The 23,196-nt window shown below is 40.1% G+C and overlaps 2 protein-coding genes across 2 annotated transcripts; both read left to right on the plus strand.

Moving 5' to 3' along the window:
• Positions 1–4,590: 4,590 nt before the first annotated feature.
• Positions 4,591–5,283, plus strand: LOC135705025 (cuticle protein CP14.6-like). The gene is made up of 2 exons (XM_065226576.1): positions 4,591–4,660; positions 4,860–5,283. The coding sequence occupies exons 1-2, from the start codon at positions 4,652–4,654 to the stop codon at positions 5,268–5,270; spliced, it is 420 nt and encodes a 139-aa protein (XP_065082648.1). The 5' UTR covers positions 4,591–4,651; the 3' UTR covers positions 5,271–5,283.
• Positions 5,284–17,473: 12,190 nt separating this feature from the next.
• Positions 17,474–22,517, plus strand: LOC135705112 (endocuticle structural glycoprotein SgAbd-2-like). Its single transcript, XM_065226685.1, has 3 exons — positions 17,474–17,503; positions 20,201–20,215; positions 21,926–22,517. Exons 1-3 carry the CDS (start codon positions 17,474–17,476, stop codon positions 22,334–22,336), a joined length of 456 nt encoding a protein of 151 aa, XP_065082757.1. The 3' UTR covers positions 22,337–22,517.
• The last annotated feature ends 679 nt before the right edge of the window (positions 22,518–23,196 follow it).

The following is a 23,196-nucleotide window of genomic DNA, read 5'->3' on the forward strand; positions in this document are numbered from 1 at the left end:
TAAATTGGCTCACCACTTTAGTAGCCTATTGGTCCCAAGCAAACGATTAACGTACCCTATTCTAGTTGAAATTCTATTATTACACTATGTTTGTTTTGATTCGCTATGAATGTTTGACAGATAACATCAGGGGTGTGTGGATTCATGCAGAACATGCAGGGGTGAGTGAAATAGCTTGGGACTGCTTGGGACCGTTGTTCTGGTACTGAGTGAGCCAAAAATAATAATGATTTTCTTCGGGACCCAGCGGTCTTAGAGGTACCTCTATGGTACCTCTATTTATGCTAAGATATAAGCATTGCAAGTCCCTCCTACTTTGCCGGCGCCGGTGGTGTAGTGGTAAGCGTGACTGCTTTCTAACACCCCAGTGGGTCTGGGTTCAATCCCAGCCGAGGTTGGTGGGATTTTTCTGAGGCAGAATAATCTCTGGTCACGTGTTCCTTCGGAAGAGAAGTAAAGCCGTTGGTCCCGGCCCATGTGTGTTGTGAATGGGTGCGATATCCTACGCAGATGTGGAAGCTGCCTTCCTGCACATTCGGTTGCCGTCAATGGATGGCAATCGATGTCCGTCGGTGATTGGCACTAGATTGCGGAACAGAGACCGACGTTAAATAAAGGAAAAAAAAAGTCCCTCCTACTTGAAGAATTATGCAAAAAAAAAAAAAAACTGGGGTTGTATAAATCTTATCTAAAAGCATAAATAGAGGTGTACCGTCTGATAATTTCAGTGCTTGGTACAGAAAACTGTGATCTGTGTAGGAAAATCCTTTTTATAACCACAGAAACACCCCGTTCCCGTTTTCTTATGCAAAATAATGAATGTGCGTTCACAAAACGCACGAAATCTTAAAAAAAAACATATTAAGAATTTGTTTTAATTCAATCAATAGATTCAAGATGTACCGAAAATTAAATGGAGGGATTTCGAGCTAAAATGTTCTGATCGCGAAATATTGACTATCAATACCGGAATTTCGCAAAAATGTCCAACAAATTTTGTGTTGTGTGTGCTGCTGATTTTCAATGTTGCCCAATGATTAGGGAACTTTCATAACTAACTTAGTAGTTGAGGGAGGAGAGGGGTTTCAGAAGTTGGGACCTTCCATGTATTAGGTGTATTGCAAAACACGCTCTGAGGGGGAAGGGGGGTTAATTGGTCAAAAATATACGTAATTTAAGGATAGCTCTAATTTTACTTCCAAGGCTGTGTCGCAATGGGCGAGTTGAATTTAACTCGCGGTTAAAAGTGACAGATGAGTTATCGAATAACCCTGCTATACGAGCGTGGTTATTTCGGACCGACTAGAAGTTAAATTTTGGTAATCGTGGCTGAGTTCTGTTTGAAAACTGATCAATTCCCGGCATTTTCGAACTTTGAAAATAACTTACAAAATGTCACGTTTAACCACGAGTTAAATTTAACTCGGCAATTGGTACACAGCCCAAGAAGTATTTCTCGATAACTTTTTCGAAGGAACGTATCAGCTTTTGTAAACAACGGATCGTCGATTTGGCGTAACTGATAGCTCGCCCACGCATGCTAGTACTACCATCAGATAGGGGAAAATTTTCCCAACCTGTTAGCGGTGTTAGTATGTGGGGCGAGCTATTAGTTATGCCAAACCGACGATAAAATGCGTTGTTACAAAAACTGACATGTCCTTCCGAAAAGTAATCGAGATTTGTAGTTATCATTCAGGCAAGGAGCGCTTGCGCCATCAAGGCGACGCTGCTACCAACAGCCAGTGATGTCGACGGGAACGACGCGCAAAGTTCGAGGTGCAAAACTTGAACTCTGCGCGCTTGACAGGAACCGCCTTCATACTGCTGCTATACTGCTGCTACCTGGTTACCCGTCGTCCGAAGCGAAAATGAGTTAAGGCACATTAGCAGCGCTGTTTTATAACTTTTCTAATTCAAGCAGCACGATGTGCAACCAAATTGTACTTGATTATGAGGACTGGGTTTAGGGAGAACGTTTATTTCATGAAAACAGTGATAAAATTATTAATTTTTATTTCAGGCATAACATTTGATAACAGCACAAAAGCATTTGTAAACACCCTTTCTAAGGCCCTTTACACGCGAACCAAAGTACGCCCACGCCCACCATCAATTACTGTCAATGGTCGAAAGGTACAGTAGCAACACCTACCCCACCCGTGTCCCCTCGAGATCGTCAAGTCGACGATGACAGGAGCACATATCGTGGTAGGGGTAAACAATAGTTGCAATTTCCAAACCTACGACTGGATGCCTTCCTTCAAATAACAATTGAAGTGCGGTAAAAATCGGTAGAACTGTTTCAAACACACAGTTGGTACTTGAACGGGTCGGTTTTCATCTCTTTTTGCCAGTGGTGGCGGGGGGAGGGGACACCCCTCACCATCCCTCTCCAAAGAGGGAGTTTGGTAAAGAGAGATGAAAAAACCGATTTGTACCTTCCTTAAAAGTTGTCCTAGTTCGCTATTCTAATATCTATATACAATCTTCACACTGCCGTACTCTAACGGAACTATCAACTCTATGCTTTCATCTACTCCATCTATCGTATAAAAATTACCACTACAGTCTGTTATTTGAAATTAGCATCTTCAACTATGTAAATCGTTGACTTCACGTAGAAGTAATACTAAAAACATATAGTCAAAGTCCGGGAAATTGTTAATTGGAGTTGGTCATTATGCACATTTGAAAAATACTTATGCAGTTTGACAGAAACTTAAATTTCGATTATATGACTTAATTTACCTAGTGACCCCTTCGGCTCAATAACATTTGGCCAAATAGCATTCTACATAACAGCTCTCGGTCAAATCAACAATCAATACGAAACTAACGATTTTAAATTTTGCTCACTACTTGACTAGCCTATTGGTCCCAAGCAAACGATTAACGTACCCCATTTTAGTCGAAATTCTAGTACTACGCAATTTTTGTTTTTATTCGATATGAAAGTTTGACAGATAAAATGAGGCGTTAGTGGTTTTTCCTATGTTTCGAGGGGTGAATCGATTAGCTAGGGACCGAAGAGAGTACCAGAGCTGAGCCAAAAGCCGGGACCTTCCAGTCTTAGAGTTACCTCTATGGTCAAATGGCGTTAGACTGTGCCTCCATATCCTTTTTAGTTCTATGTATTTTATATCAGAATTTTCTGGATTTTACAGTGCATCTCGTTGAGGTCCATGGATATACTCTCCAAATTGAACGTATCCAACTCTGAGAATATCTAGACTGGCGTTGGTAGCATTGGTACTCAGTACGGAAATCAAGATCGACGGAAAACAAATCAAGGAAAAAAATCGATCAGAGTATCGAAGCAATCTAATCAAGCTTCAACCAACGCCTAAGGTCGACACAGACGAGGAACAACAAAAAATACGTTCGCAATTTCGATTTCAACTAGCATATGGCTATTTCGAGACAGTAGTGTCTAGTCTCCAATCGAGACATGAGAGCGTGCTAAATCTTTCTAACGAATTAATTTCTTCTACAAATTCACGCTTCATTTTCGCATGCGACTGGGAAGCAGTCAGTTGATTGATTTATAATAAAAGAAAAATGCACAAGGATTAAGTTCAGTCTAATTAGCCACGGGAACTGGCGACGGCCGTAATGGCGTGAAGTGTTAGCACTGTCTGATGCAAGCAGTGAAATGCGTTTTTTTTACTTGCGGGTTCGTCGCTTACAGTGCGTTTGAACTTGATGAATTTTGTGTCCAGTTTGGAGCGGCATTGCATTGCTCGGACCGTGCAATTTTTGGCCTTGGTTGGGATTGAGTGTGATGGATCAATTTCGGCAAACTCATTAAGACATTTTGTGGCTGTCGCCTGAGGGGTGAAAGGTTGAAGTCAATCAGCTCGGGTTGTGTCTATTAATGCCGAGTAGGTGGATTTTGAAATGGTTCACCATGAGTTTGACTGACTAATGAATTTTGACTATTCAAAAATAAAAAGAATAATTATCGATTGCTGATCACCGCGCCAAAATGACGATGAAATGTACTGCTTGTCGTGTTCATACAATGCCGATAGAGGAATTAATCGTTTCAAAGGTTTATAAGCACTGAGTAGTGCTGATTAAAGACCTGGCTACATTTGCAATGCTGATTTATTCTTAAAGCACTTATGTGCGATTTTAAATGTCAAAGTAGACACAACTCTGTTCATACTCTTTAAGTTTTGAAGCGTTTCAGAAAACTTGAGCTTGACCACTTGAAATTCAGGATTTTTCGACGGTGATATTTGATTTTGTTTAATCACATGCCTACAAATGACCCAACACCAGCAGCTAGATTACATCCTAGATGAATCTCTGGTCCACGTTAATTTATGTGTTGCAACCTCACATTCTGTCAGTTAGAAAAGTAAGCTCCGGAACCGGATTCAGGAATATCCGGTCTGGATACTGAGCACCGTGGCCAGACAACAACGTGGAGAGATATCTGTTACTCCATCGTCACCCTCTTTCTCTCGGCTGGTTTGAAGACCGAGCCAGCCGGCCCATCGTGGTTCGGCGATGGAAAAGCCGTCAGTGGCAAGCTCGTATATATAGACAAAGCCGATGGACCAGAAGGTATCAGTGTGCATTCAGCCAGCAAATTTGTAGCTTGTAATTAGCTTTTTTCAAGATCTCGAAAAATACAGCAAACATGAAATTGGTGAGTCGGTTGCTGAAGAGTGGTGGGGTTCAAAATGTACCTACAAACACGCATTTGGTTACGCATTTTGGATTCAATTAAAGAAATATTTGGGCGATATGTGTAATCGTGTGATTTTGTGTGTTCTTTTTGTGGATGCCGTGTGATACAGTGAGTCAGTAATAATACGAATGAAATTTTGCTTGTTTCTTTCTGACAGTTCATCGCACTCTCCGCTTTGATGGCCGTGGCCGCTGCCGGTGGTGACCACTATGTGGAACACAAGCACATTCCGATCGTGCACAGCGAGCTATTGCAGAACAGTAATGGCCAGTTCAAGTATGCCTACGAGTCGGGCAATGGAATCCAGGTCCAGGAGGAAGGTCACGTCAAGAACTTTGGACAGAAAGACCATGAGATCAACGTAGCCCACGGATCGTACTCGTACGTCGATCCTCATGGTGTTCCAGTTTCGGTGAGCTACGTTGCCGACGAAAATGGATTCCAGGCCCATGGATCGCATATCCCAACTGCACCACCACTACCCAAGGAGCTGGTTGAGGCCTACGCCAAGGTTGGCAGTCATCCAGAGGCCCACCACGATGAAACAGAAAGCTACAAAGGTCACTAAGCAGATCCGGCCGTGAGCTGGAGCTAGTGTCCTACATGCCTTCCAGATGAGCAACATGCCAAAATGTGATAGTCTATCCGATTGTCTACCGGATAGTGCCTAGTGAATTTTATTTTGATAGGTACGATTTTCAAATTCAAAAGAGAAAAAAATATTAATAAATACAATTATATTAAACGAAATAGCTTGGATGTTGTATTACTTAACTTGGGTACTTAGATTTGCTATGATGACAAATGGAAGTAAGCGTGAATCGATGTGCTATATGCCCATATCGTTATAGAACAATTCTACAGTACGACCCTTCATCATTTTATGGAACAAAACTGTTAATTTGCTTGTCAAAATTTTAAAAAATCATTCAATTTTTACCAAATTAGGGGCTTAGTTTGAGAAAACTATACAACATAACTTCGCCTAAGATTGCAAATCGATTCGACTTCTGTGCAAAAAATTATTATTTTTTTACTGTTGGCCTAGCTTTCCGTGCATTCCTACAAGCTTATATGCATGCCAGTAGGTTAGTGCGGAGCACATGACCATAAATTAAAAATAATTACTTTTTGCACAGACTGTTTGCGGTCATCGATGAAGTTGTTCTGCATAGTTTTCTCAATCTATGTCCCAGGTTTAATGAAAATTGAGCGATTTTTGAATTTTTACAAGCAATTGAATAGTTTTAGTCCTTTTCCCATACAAACTTTAAAGCTCTCCCGCAAATCCAGATCGTAACCAAATTCGTTCAAATTGGGCACAGTTGTTGGGGACCTCAATGTGAATCAAAATAGCTATGGGGAGCAGGAGCTTGTTAAGGTGATCCAGCCTGCTGTGCAGGATTTTTTGCTACATCATATGGTTTTTTATAATGGAAATGCTACCGACGCCAAGGAGGCAACTCCCACACATGGACTCTACCTATTGATCCATCAACTCATGGACCGGAGACCAACGGCCTTGCTTCCCCCGAAGGAAGGCGTGATAAGAGATTGTATGCCTTAGAAAATCCCGACGGCGCCGACTGGGATTGAACCCAGGCTCTTTGAAATCTGGGGCAGTCACGCTTACCACGACACCACCGTGCATAACCGTGACTTTAATCAGCAAAATTTAAGCTCACTGAAAAATAAGATACATCATAAGGTGGGAACTCTATCCGTCCGTTTTTCAGAGTTATCTCTGAGGCTCCTCACCCGTTGCGAAGTAATGAACCCACTGGTGATCGAAAATTTTGAGAAGCTGCTGGAGCTAAATCCTCAAACATGTTTTATGACTTTGTACTACCTACAGGGGTTGTGAGAAATATAGGGTACTAGCAAAATTTTGTCCAACTTTGGACTGTTGAAACTTCGTTGAATATTGTTCGATTTTTAATTTTCAAGAAACATTCGACTGGAAAACTAATCAAGTTTTATTGTGGGACAATGGAAGTGACCATGGTTACCGGATACCGGAGATATTCCGGGTTTCCTGACGGCATGTCTAAATTGCTAAATTTGTGATGAGTTTTTCTCAGAGTGTCCGTTACTAATCTGTGTTTTTTGTTCATACGCCAAAAATAGAACCATTTCCAAAGCAAATGACGCACCAAGAGCTAAAATCGGCTCAGAATCAACCAAGATATGGCCGTTTCCCTGGAATCGGTCCTGAGGGAGGGTTCTGAGTGCGGTCAGTTCTTTCATTCACTCAAAACATGCCGTGCGACACCTATTTCTACATAGTTTTTTACCAATAGGCTTTCTATAGACTTTGAATGCATCATTAACCACATTGGCCACTTCCGGAAGCACCGGAGTGCCCTCGGGGGAACCTGTAGTAGGGGACAAATTCATTTTTTATAAAAATCATGCCGTGTGACACCTCTTTCTTCATGGTTTTTCATCAGTAGGTTTTCGTAAGACTTTTATTGGATTATTGACCACATTGGCCACTTCCGGAGCCACCGGAGTGCCCCCGGGGGAACCTGTAGTAGGGGACAAATTCATTTTTACACCAAAACATGCCGTGCGACACCTCTTTCTTCAAGTTTTTTTTACCAATAGGCTTTCTATAGACTTTAAATGGATCATTGACCACATTGGCCACTTCCGGAACCACAGGAGTGCCCTCGGTTGAACCTGTAGTGGGGACAAATTCATTTTTACAAAAATCATGCCGTGTGACACCTCTTTCTTCATGGTTTTTCATCAGTAGGATTCCTAAAGACTTTGAATTCATTATTGACCACATTGGCCACTTCCGTAATCACCGAAGTACCCCCGGGGAACCTGCAGTAGGGTACAATTTAATTTTTACACCAAAACATGCCATGCGACACCTCTTTCTTCATGGTTTTGCATCAGTAGGCTTTCTATAGCATTGAATGGATCACAACAACTGGAAAACAGGTTATCAGCTGATTTTCGAAATACTAATACAGATGCAAGTCAACATCAAGGCTATGCTATGATTATATCGCAATGTTCATTGTTTACATTTTTCATGCGATTCGAATGAATATGCATGTTTGTCTTTTTCTCTTTTTCAATTTGATCTTACTACATACTCGCAGCGTGTCAGTATTGTCAGATGAACACAGACAAAAGCAAAATTTGAATATTATGTAAGGATGAACTTAAATTCCTCCGGGAGTAAAATGCGTTGTTTTTCGTTGCTTTACCATTTGAGTGAGGAGCGTGTTCCCACCATCGACGTCTGTAAAAAGTTGGAAAAACTTTTGATTGACGATTGGTATTAAATACCTATTGAAACAATTCATAAACCGTACGATTCAATTCCCAGACGAGTCCACGGCTAATTCTTGCTTCCGAAAAAATCTTTCTCAATGTTATTATTGAATTTTCATCGGTGTATACGAAACTTTTCATATCTTTTCATATCGTCACATCTTACATGTTGACGAAAAGTATTGAAAAAAAGAACTGTCGTACGGCATGTATTGGTGTAAAAATATAATTGACCTCTGCTATAGGTTCTCCGGGGGCATCTCGATGGTTTCGAAACTGGCCAATATGGTCAATTATACACTTTTACAGAAACCTTTTCGATGAAACATCAAGAAGAAAGAGCTGTTGCACGGCACATTTTGGTTCAAACATGTAATTGTCCCCTGCTAAAGGGATCCCTCCCCCAGAGACATCCCGGTTGTGCGGAGAGCAGCCAATCTAGTCAATGATCCAATTCAAGTCTTTAAAAAGTCTTCCTATGAAAACCGTGAAGAAAGAGCTGCCATACGGAATGCTTTGGTGTAAAAAAGCAAATGTCCCCTGCTACAGGTTTCCGTAGGGCCTCTTGGTGGTTCAGTGAGCGGGAAATGTGATCAATGATCCAATTCAACTTTATAGAAAGCCTACTGATGCAAAACCATGAAGAACGAGCTGTCACACGGCATGTTTTGGTGTAAAAATGAAATTGTTCCCTACTACAGGTTCCCTCGGAGGTACTCCGGTGTTTCCGGAAGTGGCCAATGTGGTCAATGATCAATTCAAAGTCTATGGAAAGCTTACTGATGCAAAACCATGAAGAAAGAGCGGGCGCACGGCATGTTTAGGTGTAAAATGCAATTTTTCCCTACTACAGGTTCCCCCGGGGGTACTCCAGTGGTTTCGGAAGTAGTCAATGTAGTCAATGATCCATTTAAAGTCCATAGAAAGCCTTCGGATGAAAAACCACGAAGAAAGAGGTGTTGTACGGCATGTTTTGGTGTAATAATGCAATTTTCCTCTACTACAGGTTCCTCCGGGGGTACTTCGGTGGTTCCGGAAGTGGGCATTGTGGTCAATAATCCATTTTAAGTCTTACAAAATCCTACTGATGAAAAACCATGAAGAAAGAGGTGTCACATGGCAGGATTTTTGTAAAATTGAATTTGTCCCCTACTACAAGTTCCCCCGAGGGCACTCCGGTGGTTCCGGAAGTGGCCAATGTAGTCAATGATGCATTCAAAGTCTATAGAAAGCCTATTGGTAAAAAACTATGAAGAAAGAGGTGTCGCACGGCATGTTTTGAGTGAATGAAAGAACTGACCGCACTCAGAACCCTCCCTCAGGACCGATTCCAGGGAAACGGCCATATCTTGGTTGATTCTGAGCCGATTTTAGCTCTGGGTGCGTCATTTGCTTTGGAAATGGTTCTATTTTTGGCGTATGAACAAAAAACACAGATTAGTAACGGACACTCTGAGAAAAACTCATCACAAATTTAGCAATTTAGACATGCCGTCAGGAAACCCGGAATATCTCCGGTATCCGGTAACCATGGTCACTTCCATTGCCCCACAATAAAACTTGATTAGTTTTCCAGTCGAATGTTTCTTGAAAATTAAAAATCGAACAATATTTAACTAAGTTACAACAGTCCAAAGTTGGACAAATTTTTGCTAGTACCCTATATTTCTCACAACCCCTGTATATTTAACGCAGGATGTCAGCCCTTCAAGAAATATTCCCAATCGTGTAGTCTTCTCCGATTTCGGCAATTCAGTGAATTTTGATTTATCTATGACGCAGGAAATCCGCGGAATTCCAGAGCATCATCGTCCCATGATTGCTCCGTCATTATACGCTGCAAAGTTTGGCCATGTTGATTCTGCAAGAACGTTTTTCACAGATGGATCTCTAATAGAGGAGTCCGCTGGTTTTGGTGTATTTAATGAATTTCATAGCGCCTCTCGAAAACTTGAAGCTCCTTGTTCTGTGTATGTGGCTGAACTGGCAGCAATACACTTTGGAAACTATTGCTTCACTTCTTCCAGCCCACTACTTTATTTTTACGGATAGTCTCAGTTCTGTCGAGGCTATCCGTTCCATTAGGCCGGTAAAGCACTTCTCGTATTTTCTCTTGAAAATACGAGAACTGCTTAGTACTTTATCCGTGCGCTCTTTCATCATCACCTTCGCGTGGGTCCCTTTGCATTGCTCAATTTTGGGCAATGAGAAGGCGGATTCACTTGCGAAGGTGGGCGCTATGGAAGGCGACATTTATGATCGACAAATCGCCTATAGTGAATTTTTCTCTATTTATCGTCAGGAGTCGCTCGTTAGCTGGCAACATCAATGGAGTGAAGGGAGCTTGGGACGATGGCTACATTCAATTATCCCTAAGGTGTCGAAGTTTGCATGGTTCAAAGGGTTGGACTTGGGTCGAGACTTCATACGCGTGATGTCTCGTCTCATGTCCAATCACTATTGTCTAAACGCTCACTTGTTCCGTGTGGGGTTGGGAGACAGCAATCTCTGTGAATGTGGACAAGGTTACCAGGACGCTGATCACATCCTTTGGTCTTGTGCGGAGTATCGTGGAGTCAGATCACATTTTTATGATTCCCTTCGGGCTCGAGGTAGACAACCTAATGTTCCAGTTCGGGATATTTTGGCTAGACGCGATCTGGAGTTTATGAAACTCATATATGTTTACTTTAAGGATATTAACCTTAGATTGTAAGTTTGATTAACCTTGTGTTTAGTTTGTGTTTTGTACGTCTGGGGGTTTTTTTTTCAGAGCAGCAGCATTGGATTTGTGAATGAATAATCCTCAGAAAATTCGAGTGAGAAAAAGCATCGGGAACGGACGGGATGACGGAAAAAAAAATAAAGAAGAAAAGGCTGTGGGTGTAGTGTGGATTGTTGCTATCAAGCAGAGCTTGGAAGTAAGCAATCGGTTCTATTTGAATTTTGTGTTTCTGGCGGTTTGTGCGGCTAGAATCGGCGGGAGAAAAATTAAATATAATTATTGTGAGGCTATTAGTAGTGTTGGCTGATGTGTAGAAAGAGCTTTTGTAGCTAACTATTGTGTCTGAATTGGAAAGATTTCGTGTGTTTAAGTTTCGATTTCACTATCGTGATTGTGTTTGGTCATATTTGATAGTTTATTATAGCTTAGAATCGACCCAAGAAATGTAACGGTGGAGCTGGTACTTGACCGCGTGGATCTATTATTAGGTTTTTGCAAAATGCATTACTTTGTGCACAGAGTGGAAAGATGTTTAGTTGTGGTTGTTTAGAGATGACTAGAGAAAGATAAGCATCAGGAATGCGCTCCCGGATGTATTGATTTGGTGAGTATGTTCCAGTTGAAGATTGTTCTTACACATTTCTCGATTGCATTTTCGAGGGGACTTGTCTGCTTTTGTGGGCAGTGCGTTTGATTGTCGGTTTGGTGTGGTTGGTGGCTCGCCCGCGCGTTGTGTCGCCGCCATCATGTAGGGGAAAATTTCTCCTATCTGATGGTGGTGTTGGCATGCGTGGGCGGGATGCTGGTTGCGCCGGATTGACGATGGGATGCATTGTTTGCGGGAGTGGATGCGTCCCTTCGGGGGAGTATTCGAGATTTATGTATGTTCATCGTTCATCGTTTCATTTGTCAGAGTGATGACCACGGTCGCATGATGCATGTTCCTCGGCTTTTTACGGCTAGGTGTATACGAATAATTCACTATGATTTTATTTCCATCTTGATATAGTTTGAGTTTGAACACATCCTAGGTCCTATTATATTATTATTAAATATTCATGGATAAATATTTATAACTGGGTCAAAACACAACTGGAAGAAGCAACGTAACATCATTTGATTTTCTCTAATGTATGTTTAACGTTTATATGACAGTGAAATTAACAATTTAATTTTTCCTTTCCAGGATAGAAAGTTACATAACTTATTGATATATTTATTTGTATATTTGTAAATACTTATTTAATCAAATTCTGAATATGAGTGATGAGGAAGCTTATTGTGTTCGCGAGCCCTCCGTTTAGGCTGGACGCATTGATTTAAATCTTTAAGTTTACTTTCAGCTCTTCGACATTTTTAGATTAATATTATAATGATTCACTATTTTCAGCCTTCGTTCAGGAAAATACAAAAAAACATGGAATGCATGATTACAATTGCATAAAAACTGTTAACTGTCCAAATAACCTCGATTTTTCTGACTATTGATGCATTATGAAAGTTTTCCAATATTTAAAAAAAAAGCATTCCATATTGCGTTAAGAAATTCCATGGTGCATAATAAAGTGTTTGTTTCAATTCCAATAAAATATCAGAAGTTGAACTCAGTTGAATGTATTGAGGTTAACTGAAATCGAGCTTATTTGTATTTTGTAATACTTGTTTATTTAACATTATTTTATATATTGCATGACTAGTAAATTAGTTTTATTTCACATTTTTAAAATCTTATTATATCACTATATAACTATCATTATATAACTATAATTTTCATTTCTAGAAAAAAGTTCTCCTGTAGATCCTGAAGGACCAGAAGGTGTATCAAATAGCTTATCATTGTGGTTTACTTTTTATTTTATTATAATATAATATGAATTTGGCCGGTTGCTTTTGGTGCAGCTCCACTTGGTTATTTGGCTGAGATCATTCCTTTTTATTTATTTATACAGTAACCCCTCCCTATAGTTTAAACATCAATTCGGCTTATCGTTTACCAAAACGAACCTTGCTGTAAACCCTACCCTCTTACCCAACATCCCAGTGACTCCTCGTGGAAGTGCAGAGGATTTCTCGGCTTCCATCAAAGCGAGTATCACGTCAACACATTCCATTCCTACCAATTCCTTTCTTGACCTGCGTTCAGGTGCGGCTGGCGCTGGTATTGCCTAATTCGAGATCACCAGTTTTTACACATTGAGGATGATTGCTAGTCCCAAGCATCGTCTATTGGTTCTCTGTGTAATTACAGCTGATCTGGCAATAACAGAGTAGCAACCGTGGGCGGTCAATCATGCTCATGCTCATGTACGTCTGGGGTTTTTTTTCAATGTTTATTCTCAAGATGAATAGAAATAATTTCATGCTTTAGGATTAATTAAATAGTTGTATCGTAAACCACATTTCAAACCTCCTTCTTCCCTTTTCCCATCCAAAAATTGTAAATCTCCACTAACCTCGAGACGACCGCGAGTACTCGGTCCAGTTCCTTTAACTTTAAATATAAGACAGTAATAATGTATAACGCAAAGGATAACTCGGCTCTGTAAAGTTTATTCGATTGAGCCTGTACAAATAAAGTAATTACAAAAAAAATAAGGTGGGAACCATATTTATGATTGAGTTCCTCGAAAATTTCAAGGGCACACATCTTCTTCTTCTTATTCTTCGCATTTCAAGCTTATTGCTTATCGCATATTAGCTTATTGCATGGTCTCAACTTAGTGTTCTAGATGCACTTCCACAGTTATTAATTGAGAGCTTTCAATGCCTGTAACATTTTTGCATTAGTATATAATTATGGAATCGAACCAAGCCACCTCCTTCAGCATGGTCTTGATTTGTAGCTGCGCTTTTACCGACTGAGCTTAGGGAGGCCCCCAAGAGCACACATATCAGCTCCCAATATGCATGCAGCAACGAAACTGGAACTTCACGTTTGCTGAAGTGCAGCAAACAGTGAGTTTCAATTTCATGAACGATGTCGCAACAGTTTCTGAGATTTGTGTGTTAGAAAACTTGAAGTGTTAGCCCAAGTAACATTTTAAATTTTATTAAATACTACATAGCTACAATAAAACTAACATTCATAAAACCCTGTTCAAGGCTGTTTTGCCATTGATGCATCCACCAAAACCTCATTAAGACTAGGGGTTGGTCCACCTTGGAGAAGGTTCTGAAAGATGTATTCTCGCAGCTCTTCAAAATTGATTCACTGCAAGAAGGTTATATGACGAACGCATTGAGAACCATTTTAAAACCGTATTTAAGCTACAATAAAAGCTATTTGGTAGCAAAAAAAACCCTTTCTTGACCCGTTTTCCCTAGCTGCTTGCTAAATCCACTAGACAAGCATCAATCAAGATAGAAAATAATTCATAATTACCATCCGATTTTATCAAAATAACTCAAATAAAAACTGATCGTATAAAAATCCTGTTGAATTACAAATATTATTTAAATAGTTCTCAAAAACTGCCCTAGTCTGCCTTATTAAATCTTATGTGAAATGTACGTGATAACACCGAAAAAAAAACTTAGTCCGCCCTCGGAGAGCGTCGATTTTACTAATTATTTTACATTTAAGTAAAAACAAAATTATTCTTAAGATCAATCATCAACCTTAACCAAGATTTTATTAAAAAAAATCTTATTTTAAACATTTACTTTTGACCAAAAGAAATGTAGATTGAAAAACGAAGATTGTGAACAACCAATAAAATAAGGGTAATATGGCGGAGGTATAAAAATTGATTTGGACCATTTGTGAAAAAGTTGCTTTGCTTTCAAGAAATCCCTAACAAATTCGAAAGGTTTTAAAAAGGCTTTTATGAAGAAGAACTGAAGAATGAATTGTATTTATCTAAAGCCATTTTGCTTGATCCTAACTCGTTCAGATTTATGCCAGCATTTATGGAGGCAAAGCTGCCGGCAAAAATTAAACGTCAAAGTTTGTTTATCTTTCTATAGTTGCGCTGTGCGATCCAGCGTTCTTCCAGGCAATGGATAGGAAGCAGTTGCTCAGAAAATTTTCGATACTGTTGTATTATATTTAGCATTTCGAACAGCTTGTTCCCGAAGAAGATCCCCTTCCTCTGGATGGTTCCCGAAGTGCACCATCAAACGACGCAGGAATGTACGCTTGAAAGAAAAATTTTGATGAGTTGACCCTTTCGCCGAATAAAATCGCTGCCATGGATCGGAAATCAGCTAATCTCTGCTAACTGGCAGTTTGGTAGTTTGCTGTCGGTACTGATCCAAGTAATTCCGATCGTCACCTATTGGTACTTCTTCAGCCGGACGTGCTGGTTCTTCTAAAGTAGTAAATTTGGCTGAAATTGACTTCTCTTCGATCGTTAGATTTTTTTTTTTTTTTTTTTTTTCTTTATTATAGAGATTTTTAGCCTGAGGCTAGTTCATCTCTATTCGATCGTTAGAATCGCTTGAATTTGTCATCCTACTTCGTCTGTCCTTCGAGCTTTCCTTGTTATAAATCCGGAGTGATTTGAGATTTGGGCGTAATTGCTAATGTAAACAAAAAAGTCAATTGCCGCTTTCTCTTGAATTAAAGCTCAATCTCATAAACAAACTATACCAAATGATAGATGAATCATTCTTCTATCTCAAAGCGTAATTAGTTTGTTTTCGAGATTGAGCTTTTATTCACGAGAAATCGATGATTGACGTAATTGTTTAAAAAAGCAATTACGCCCAAGTCTCAAATAACTCCGGAAATGTTGGTTTTATTCACAATGAGGATCCATATCTTTTAAGTTCAATTTGTAAATAGAGCAATTGTGGATTTAATAATACACTTTGAAAAGACTAAAAGCATTAAAATATGCCTTTTGCTCTCATTTAAAACCTAATTGCTTTTTTAATGATTGAACACTTTTATAGAGTATTTGATGAATAAACAATCGCTGATGAAGTTTATGATTAAATTACAGAACAGTGTTATGAAGGGATTGAGAACTGCTTTAAATTTATGTTAAAAACCAGGCAATCGTCGAGAAAGTCAGACTATGAAAGCAAATAGCCGAATTACTAAACAGCAATGTTTTACACTTTAAAATGATGTATTTAAACTAAATGGATTGTTCATTGCCATTATAAAATCATCATAAATTAGAGTGGATGCCAAATGGTTGCTGAATTGTTACTTGGCAAGACTTATCAGCAATCATGGCGGTTATTTGTGGACTCTTTAGGGAATCACCTTAAGGTTATGCTTTTCCGCTTAGTTAATGGATTTCCGTTGATACTAACTCTACACCCATTCGAATCACACCCAAATTGAAAATGCACCAAGCATGGACAATCGTAAATAGAATATTATTTTTAAATTATAATTATTCTACTACTGAAATGACAACTTCAATTCCAAGATTAAAAGTTCAGGGAAGGCACGCTGAAAGACAAAGAAGTTCTACTGATGTTCAGAGAAGTCTTGCCGTAGTTCAGGAAAGTCCTGCCGACAGTTCTGCCTACAGTTCTGCCGACAGTTCTGCCGACAGTTCTGCCGACAGTTCTGCCGACAGTTCTGCCGACAGTTCTGCTGACAGTTCTGCCGACAGTTCTGCCGACAGTTCTGCCGACAGTTCTGCCGACAGTTCTGCTGACAGTTCTGCCGACAGTTCTGCCGACAGTTCTGCCGACAGTTCTGCCGACAGTTCTGCCGACAGTTCTGCCGACAGTTCTGCCGACAGTTCTGCCGACAGTTCTGCCGACAGTTCTGCCGACAGTTCTGCCGACAGTTCTGCCGACAGTTCTGCCGACAGTTCTGCCGACAGTTCTGCCGACAGTTCTGCCGACAGTTCTGCCGACAGTTCTGCCGACAGTTCTGCCGACAGATCTGCCGACAGATCTGCCGACAGATCTGCCGACAGTTCAGCCGAATTTCAACGAAATCCTGCCTAAGTTCAGGGAAGTCATGCCGATGTTCAGGAAAGTCTTTCTGAAGTTGAGGGAAGTTCTGTCGAAGTTCAGGGAAGTTTTGCTGAACATCAGGGAAGTTTTGCCGAACTTCAGAGAAGTTTTGCCAATGTTCAGGGGCCTGTCAAACTTCAGGGAAGTCCTGTCCAGGTATGACAAATTATTTCATTCATTTCGTGCAATCATTTACATTCATTTGCCAACTTTTTCCATCATCAGAATTCCGTAAAATTATGTTTCTAGCTTGTGTAAAGTTTGATATTAACTAAAACTTTTGTAAATAACTCAAATTTTTATTTCTTATGCAGGACGAACTAAAGCGGGCACATTTTGTTATTATTTTTCTGTGAATGTAATTTACATTCACTGAAAAACAATGGTGGGTTCTGTTCACTCTAGTTCATCTTGTATAAGAGATACAGATTTGAGATACAGTTTGAGAGATACAGAAAGTTGTAGTTAATATCAAAACCTACAAAAGCTTCCTACATCATTTTACGGAGTACTGTTGATGAAAAAAGTTAGAGGCAAATTAATATAAATGAATGTACGAAATGAATGTGAATGATTTACCATGCCTGGTCCTGCCAATGTTCAGGAAAGGCCTGCCAAACTTTGGAACGCAGGACGCTGAAGTTGATGGAAGTCCTGCCCCTTCAATTCGTGGAAATCAGGGAAGTCCTGATGAAGTTCAGGGATGGCCTGCCAATGGTCGGGGAAATCCTGCTGACTTTCAAGGAAGTCCTGCCGAAGCTCAGGGAAGTCCTGCCCCTTCAATTCTTGGATGTTGGTTTATTTTCACAATGGTTGATCCAAGATGGAGAATGATTTGCAAAAATGGTGGGTTTAAAATGGTAAGTCTTTGATAAAATGTTCAACCTTTCGAAAAATAATACTGTGAATGCTTATAATATCTCCACTATTGAAATTGTAAATTTCAATTACAAAATGTTGGATGGTTTCAAAATTGGGTATTGGGATGGTGGGTCTTCGAGAAAATAGTCGATCTTCCAATATTAAAGTATAGTTATAATTATTCCAATTATACAACAATTACAATTTCAAGATTCAGTGTTCACTCGGCTGTCGACAAAAGAAGGCCCCTCACGATGTGTGTCACGCGATCGTCTGTTTTCTCGGCAGCAACCATAGTGTGGTCCTCCTCATTGTTATTCATCAGCAGTTCTTTCGGTCGATGCGTCGTCGACTTTGAAAAGCAACCGTTTAGTGATGAGTGTGTGAGAGCTGACCACGTTTTACGTCCATTGCTGCTATGGAAGCGCTGTGCCCCCTATTGGCGTAACTGCCATACAATGAAACCACTGGAAGCGGTTCTCGTTCTGATGGAGGAGGCTTATTGGATAGCGGAAGATAAAGTATTTATTGTGTTGTACCTTTTGACTATAGTTTTAAGATGTATTGTATAGTGACCAAGAATCCTCGGTTCTGTAAAGTAAATTCCTTTGAGTCTTATCAAATAAATTAATAAACAACACTTTTAAGATAGAGAATAAACTAAAAAATGGTTGATTCAAAATGACGGTTGATTAAAATAATGGTGGATCCAAGAAGGCTGATGAATTTCAAAATATTGGTTTCATGATGTCGGGTCTTTCATGAAAAATTCGATCATGCTAAATGTAATATTGTTGTGTAGTTTTGATAATTCCACTATTGAAATGACAATTCCAATTTGAAAATGTCGGTTTATATTCAAAATGGTAGATCTTTGATGAAATGTTCGATCTTTCTCCATATGTACCATACTGTTATATAGTATTGATAGCTGCTCTATTTTTCAGTCGTTTTAACACTTTTGGATCATTCGTGACTTGTTCGAGGGGGAGGGGGGGAGGGATTTGATTTGAACTCGTGACTTTGGCGTGAGAGGTATGGATGCCAACCACTACGCTGGGGTCGCCTCCTCGTAACTGTACTATTGAAATAATAAATTCCAATTCCAAAATGATGAATGATTTTAAAAATGGTGGATTAAATCATGCCATCAAAATTCAAAATGTGTTGATTTCTTAAATATTTGAATATATAGTTCAATTTATCTAATTATCTATAAACATACCATGATTTATCAGAAAACCTTCATAAAAAGTCTGACATTTTCACAGCATATTCTCAAATACTTGTGAAACAACCAGTGAAAATTGATGATCAATTCGGTAAAAAAACACTTAAGCAATGGCAAAAGTGGGTGATTTCTAAAATAGTTCAATTTATATAATTATAATTAATATTTTCTAACGCTTTCATCAAGCAATTCTTGCGCAGAGTTGACATTGCCGAATAATTATTAGAGCCATGTTCAATTATCGATAGTTTTCGCAGAATACTTCAGATACCTTACAATATTCATCAATTAAAGGGTGATACGGTCAAAATTTGGTCAATATCAACTTGACGTATTTCTTTCAATTTTGCATTTAAAAAACCTGAACACCCCTGAAGGTGTGTGTGTGTAGAATGTTGCTCCTATTTTGATTTTGGAATTCACTCTTCAGTTGTCAAAATGCCGTCCAAGCAAGAAGAGCAGCGTATCAAAATTTTGCTCGCGCATCGCGAAAATCCGAGCTACTCGCACGCAAAGTTGGCAAAATCGCTAAAAGTTGCCAAATCAACCGTTACAAATGTAATTAAAGTGTTTGGGGAACGTTTGTCGACAGCCAGGAAGTCTGGATCGGGGGGAAATCGAAAACCGGAAGCCGCTGAGACAACAAAGAGAGTTGCCGGTAGATTCAAGCGAAACCCTAACCTCTCTCTCCGAGATGCCGCAAATAAGCTGGGTGTATCGTCTACAACCGTGCATCGAGCCAAAAAACGAGCCGGACTATCGACTTACAAGAAGGTAGTGACTCCAAATCGCGATGATAAACAAAATACGACGGCCAAAGCGCGATCCCGGAGGCTGTACACGACGATGCTGACGAAGTTTGACTGCGTGGTAATGGACGACGAAACCTACGTCAAAGCCGACTACAAGCAGCTTCCGGGACAGGAGTTTTATACGGCAAAAGGAAGGGGAAAGGTAGCAGATGTTTTCAAGCACATGAAACTGTCAAAGTTCGCAAAGAAATATCTGGTTTGGCAAGCCATCTGTACCTGTGGCTTGAAAAGCAGCATTTTCATAGCTTCCGGGACTGTCAACCAAGAAATTTACGTGAAAGAGTGTTTGAATAAACGTCTGCTGCCTTTCCTAAAGAAACACGGTTGTTCCGTACTGTTTTGGCCGGATTTGGCATCTTGCCATTACGGTAAAAAGGCCATGGAGTGGTACGCCGCCAACAACGTGCAGGTGGTTCCCAAGGACAACACGCCAGAGCTCCGCCCAATTGAGAAATACTGGGCTATTGTCAAGCGGAACCTAAAGAAGACCAAAAAAACTGCTAAGGGCGAGCAGCAGTTCAAGGCAAACTGGCTTTCTGCGGCGAAGAAGGTGGACAAGGTGGCTGTACAAAATCTGATGGCAGGGGTCAAGCGCAAGGCCCGGCAATTCGGATTTGGAAAAGCGGAAGCCTAACTGAATATTTTTCCTGAAGTTTATACTAATTATTGCGCATGAAAAACGTCACGCGCGAGCTTGATCATGCTCTCGGTGCTGATGATTTTACTTACTTAGTCATTCATAGATCACCCCGTCGTGTGGCTTTATTTTCGTATCTCTGTTTTGTGCGAGCGTTCCAAATCACATTGGCCTTCCACCTGGAGACTGCTTACGCACAGATGCATGATGCATGCAAAAACGAAGAAAAAAACAAGAAGACTGGCAACTTTGCCAGAATCCAAGCGACGTATACAGTCGCGCTGCACTTGAGTGAAGGTGGAAGCAACGCATAGAAAAATGAGCAAATACACAAACCTTTCTTCTGAGGATGTAATTTTTGCTATCAAATTCGTTCAAAGCATTTACCTTTGAGTGGCATATTACGCGATTGTACCTGTCTCATAGCGTTTGTATGAGAAAATGGAAGAGTTGCCAGTCTTCTTGATTTGTTGTCTTCGGCAAAAGCCAGTTGATTTCTTAGGAAATCGAAATCTAATGCTTGGGGTTGCGTTACAAAAAAATGGGTTTGAACAATTTTCTACGCAAAAAATTTTTTGAACAATTTTCTACGCACGGTGAGGGGGGGGGGGTCAATAATCAAAAAAAAAAACTGTCTACGTAGTTAATAACCAGCCCCTTCCCGTCATGGCAACATTTAATTGAATATTAAAAAGGAAATAATTTCTTGGGGTACCAACGTAAACAAGCGTATTGAAATAAAAATCAAAAGATCGATCTATCAAAGATTTTGGTAAAATTTGAGGATGGCCCCTTTGTCTTGTTTTCCGTCCGTGTATTTGTTCAATAACCTTACCAGGATTCGAAATAAAGTTTAACCGAAATACTCATGGAATTGACAAGTTTCATATCGCAACTATATAAAACGATATCCAAGAAGTCAGTGTCATATCTGAGATAAGAAAACAACAAGTTCTTGAAATCGGATTTTTTTTTTTGTTCTGTACTTATTTCGAGCGGTTCAGCTTTGATTAACTTGAAATCGTCAACCAATTGGTCAACATATGTACCAATGCATGACCTCACATACGTTGGTTTTCCAAATCTTCTCAAAACCGCAATTAGATGTGCAATTGTCCCAAAAAAAAATCACATGCCAGAGAACTCAAATTTCTTGTCTTCACAACTGAACATGCATGCATGCATAAGAAACAACGAAACAACAACAAAACATAATATTGTAATTCGATCACTTATCAACCGATCGTTTCCTTTAATTGCCCCCTTCGGATCGTCACACCGATCGTCGTTTGGAACCAGCACCAGCAGCAGCTTACCAAAGAAAGTCTGGAGTAGGGGGGGTCACCGTTTTTCTCTCGGTTTGAAGATCAAGCCAGCCAGCCCAACGTGGTTCGGCGATGGAAATGCAGTCAGTGGCAAGCTCGTATATATAGACAAGGCCGATGGACCAGAAGGTATCAGTGTGCATTCAGCCAGCAAATTTGTAGCGTGTAATTAGATTTTCTTAAGATCTCGAAAAATACAGCAAACATGAAATTGGTGAGTCGGTTGCTGATGAGTGGAGTGGTGTTCGAAATAGACTCACACGCATTTGGTTACGCGTTTTGGAATCAATTAGAGGATGATTTGTGCGAATTGTGTAATTGTGTGATTTTGTGCGTTCGTTCTGTGGATGCCGTTTGTTACTCATTAGTGGGTCAGTAATAATACGAATGGAATTTTGCTTCTTTCTTTCTGACAGTTCATCGCACTGTCCGCTATAATGGCCATGGCCGCTGCCGGTGGTGACCACTATGTGGAACACAAGCACATTCCGATCGTGCACAGCGAGCTGTTGCAGAACAGTAATGGTCAGTTCAAGTATGCCTACGAGTCGGGCAATGGAATCCAGGTTCGGGAGGAAGGTCACGTCAAGAACTTTGGACAGAAAGACCATGAGATCAACGTAGCCCACGGATCGTACTCGTACGTCGATCCTCATGGTGTTCCAGTGTCGGTGAGCTACGTTGCCGACGAAAATGGATTCCAGGCCCATGGATCGCATATCCCAACTGCACCACCACTACCCAAGGAGCTGGTTGAGGCCTACGCCAAGGTTGGCAGTCATCCAGAGGCCCACCACGATGAAACAGAAAGCTACAAAGGTCACTAAGCAGATCCGGCCGTGAGCTGGAGATGATGTCCTACATGCCTCCCAGATGAGCAACATGCCAATATGTGATAGTCTATCCGATTGTCTGCCGGATAGTGCCTAGTGAATTTTATCTTGATAGGTACGATTTTCAAATTCAAAAGAGAAAAAATATAAATAAATGAAATGATATTAAACGAAATAGCTTGGATGTTGTATTACTTCATTTGGGTACGTACACACATTGACCATGATGACAGTGACGTGGTTGAACTACATCGTTTACCTGGTTTGCGTTGCCATATTTATAGTCTCTTCGCCGCTTCCGCCGCTCAACAGATGTCGAATCAGGTAGTGGTTTTCTTTTCATTTTCTTATTGCATATATATTGCATTATATACTTCCATATGTGCACCGTAGAAAGATAATTAAATTGATTGATATGTCATTCAAGTGTTGTTACGATTATTATTATTATTAGCCCATTATAACTTGATCTACCTAAGTTCCAATAAAATATAATTAATGCGTTAATTACACATTCTCTGCAATGGAATACAATTATCCTCATAATTCCCTTTGAATTCAACTAAGAATTTATTCTAGGGGGGTTGGGAGGAAATGTAATACTAATATCAACACCGCTAACAACAACCATTAGACAGTATAGGTGCAAGTCAAACGCACACTCTTTTGCCTGTGGATTTGAGGAAATACCTTAAATCTCCTCACTCATGAAAGTGTGAGTTAGGTAAAGGAGTGGGCATTTGATTGGTATTGTAGCATTAATGGCCCTTCGTTCAATTTCTACTTCTTTTCTATTTTCACACTGCTGCACTCTAGTGGAACTATCAATATATCCTCTTCAGAACATTCCCTAG

The sequence above is a fragment of the Ochlerotatus camptorhynchus genome, unplaced genomic scaffold, assembly GCF_037179485.1.
Source record: "Ochlerotatus camptorhynchus isolate MF236.1 unplaced genomic scaffold, CSIRO-AGI_Acam_v1.1 ptg000257l, whole genome shotgun sequence".
NCBI lineage: Eukaryota > Metazoa > Arthropoda > Insecta > Diptera > Culicidae > Ochlerotatus > Ochlerotatus camptorhynchus.